Below are 2,202 nucleotides of genomic sequence, written 5' to 3' on the forward strand. Positions count from 1 at the left end.
TTCAGAGAAGAGTGCAATGAGAAACCTGTGGGAGTTGAAATTGTGTCTTCCACTTTCAATCATTCATCCAACATTATTTACCGGCTGTTATCCGTTAACTACTCCAGACCTGAGATACAGGCTCTCTGTTTACTCTCCACTCACCCAAATAGATGGGGGAGCTACCGGGGGAGAGGAAGTTGAATGATTAAACTGAGGCCGTTTACATGCCAAGGCTGGGTTTTTGTACGTCGAGGCGAGGTGGGACTGAAGGCGATTTGAATTCCCCTCCGGCCAATAACCAGGTGACTCCACCCTCTGTGCTAAAGAAATCTGCTTATATGAGCAATCAGAACTCCACAGAAAACTCACTTTGTCCACCTCTGAAATACTGACATCGAGAAGACTTCTGCTCACTTTGACTCAAAGATTCACGACATGCCTTCAGTGGGACTGGAGATACTTGGAGTGGGTCTAGCTGTCCTGGGATGGATCTCAGCCATTGTGTCCTGCGCCCTGCCCATGTGGAGAGTGTCAGCATTCATCGGGGTGAACATCGTCACAGCGCAGACCACTTGGGAAGGCATCTGGATGAACTGCGTGGTCCAGAGCACAGGTCAGATGCAGTGTAAAATCCACGACTCCATGTTGGCTCTCACTGCAGACCTCCAGGCCGCCCGCGCTCTTACTATCATCTCCATCATGCTGGGCATTGTGGGAATCATGGTAGCCATTATGGGGGCAAAATGCACCAACTGTGTGGATGACGAGTCGGCCAAGGCTCGGGTGATGATAGCTGCCGGGGTGGCCTTCATCCTGGCCTCTCTGACCCAGCTGATCCCTGTGTCCTGGTCAGCCAATTCCATCATCATGGAGTTCTACAGTCCAATCATACCTGAGTCCCAGAAGAGGGAGATAGGGGGGGCTCTGTACCTGGGCTGGGCTGCTGCCGCGTTCCTGCTCATCGGAGGGGGGATTCTCTGCTCCAGTTGCCCCCAACAACCTGAGAAAAGGTACGGGCCTCCATCAAAGGTGATGTACTCCCAGCCGAGGTCTCTGGCCCCAAGTGGCTACGATAGGAGGGACTATGTCTGAACTCACACCTGCTCTTTCTCACAACTTCGCCATCATGGAAAAGACTGCTTGGAGAGAGCTCCAATTTGTTTATAACTTATACACATTTTTCTTAATGTTGAGATGGTGAAAACTATTTTCATGCCACTATATGCCATTTAGAACAGAGCCTGACTTCAAAATGTTTGCCTTTATTAAATCGTGTGTGTGTTACTTTGATGCTGTTGGAGGCTAACAACTTGGTTAGTGATGCTGTGTAGCCTGTATTTTATACTATGGAAATAGTTGTATAATTTGTGATCCGAATTCAGAAAATACATGAATCTGCATTTGTACTTCTTTATTGTTTTTCACTGTATTGGTTGTGTATGTGTATTGACAAGGAAGTTCAAGTAAACGTGTCATGAAGTCATTTCATTTTGGAATGTATTCAGTGTGTAAATCAGTTAATCTGAAATGTTTCAATGTTCAACATGTTCCATTTTAAATTAAAGGCCTTTTTGTATTTAAGTTGTCTTGATCATTTAAATGTTTGACAAATATATTGGTTTAGGTTTTCTGTCTCCTTATCGTTATTAAGGGTGAGCAGCTGAAAAATATGGTATTTTGAAGTTTATTAATAACTTCTCTGTTGTTTTTTTTGTCATGTTCATCAACAATGCCCTGAATTCTATTGTCACCTCCTAGGTGGTATGAGCCCTCAGGTTTAAAACCCCTGCTTTATTTCACAGTATAAATGTGCCCATAGTAAATATTTAATTGGTTTTAAGGTCATGGTACGCTAAAAAAACAGAAACGTTGAACCTAAAAAAAAAAATGTAAACTTTAGATTATTGCTTTCAACTAACCTGATAGTTATGTGAAATCTGTTGACATAATACATTTAATTAATGTCAATGTTTCAGTTTTTTCAGTGTAGGTTCTGGATACCAAACTAACACCCATAGGAACATATATATAAACACTTAAAGAGATTTAAGTGTTTAGAGATTTGGTAAAATATCTGATCTCCATATCGACAGGTGCAAAGATCATTTGTGATTCCATGCACCCTGCACACTCGACCGTGAGTCTGTTCCTCAGCACATAAATCCACCTGGCTGTCTCCCAGCTCTGTGTGCTCTGTGATAACAAGAACCGCTACTTTGT

At 43.1% G+C, this 2,202-nt stretch overlaps 1 protein-coding gene across 1 annotated transcript; it reads left to right on the top strand.

Moving 5' to 3' along the window:
• Positions 1–327: 327 nt before the first annotated feature.
• LOC117555661 (claudin-3-like) lies at positions 328–1,563 on the top strand. Its single transcript, XM_034230603.1, has one exon. It carries the CDS (start codon positions 418–420, stop codon positions 1,072–1,074), a length of 657 nt encoding a protein of 218 aa, XP_034086494.1. The 5' UTR covers positions 328–417; the 3' UTR covers positions 1,075–1,563.
• The last annotated feature ends 639 nt before the right edge of the window (positions 1,564–2,202 follow it).

This window comes from Gymnodraco acuticeps, unplaced genomic scaffold (assembly GCF_902827175.1).
Source record: "Gymnodraco acuticeps unplaced genomic scaffold, fGymAcu1.1, whole genome shotgun sequence".
NCBI classification, from domain to species: domain Eukaryota; kingdom Metazoa; phylum Chordata; class Actinopteri; order Perciformes; family Bathydraconidae; genus Gymnodraco; species Gymnodraco acuticeps.

Bases quoted from the DNA above. Each gene is read 5' to 3' on its own strand.
- LOC117555661 (XM_034230603.1), top strand. From the start codon at position 418: ATGCCTTCAGTGGGACTGGAGATACTTGGAGTGGGTCTAGCTGTCCTG.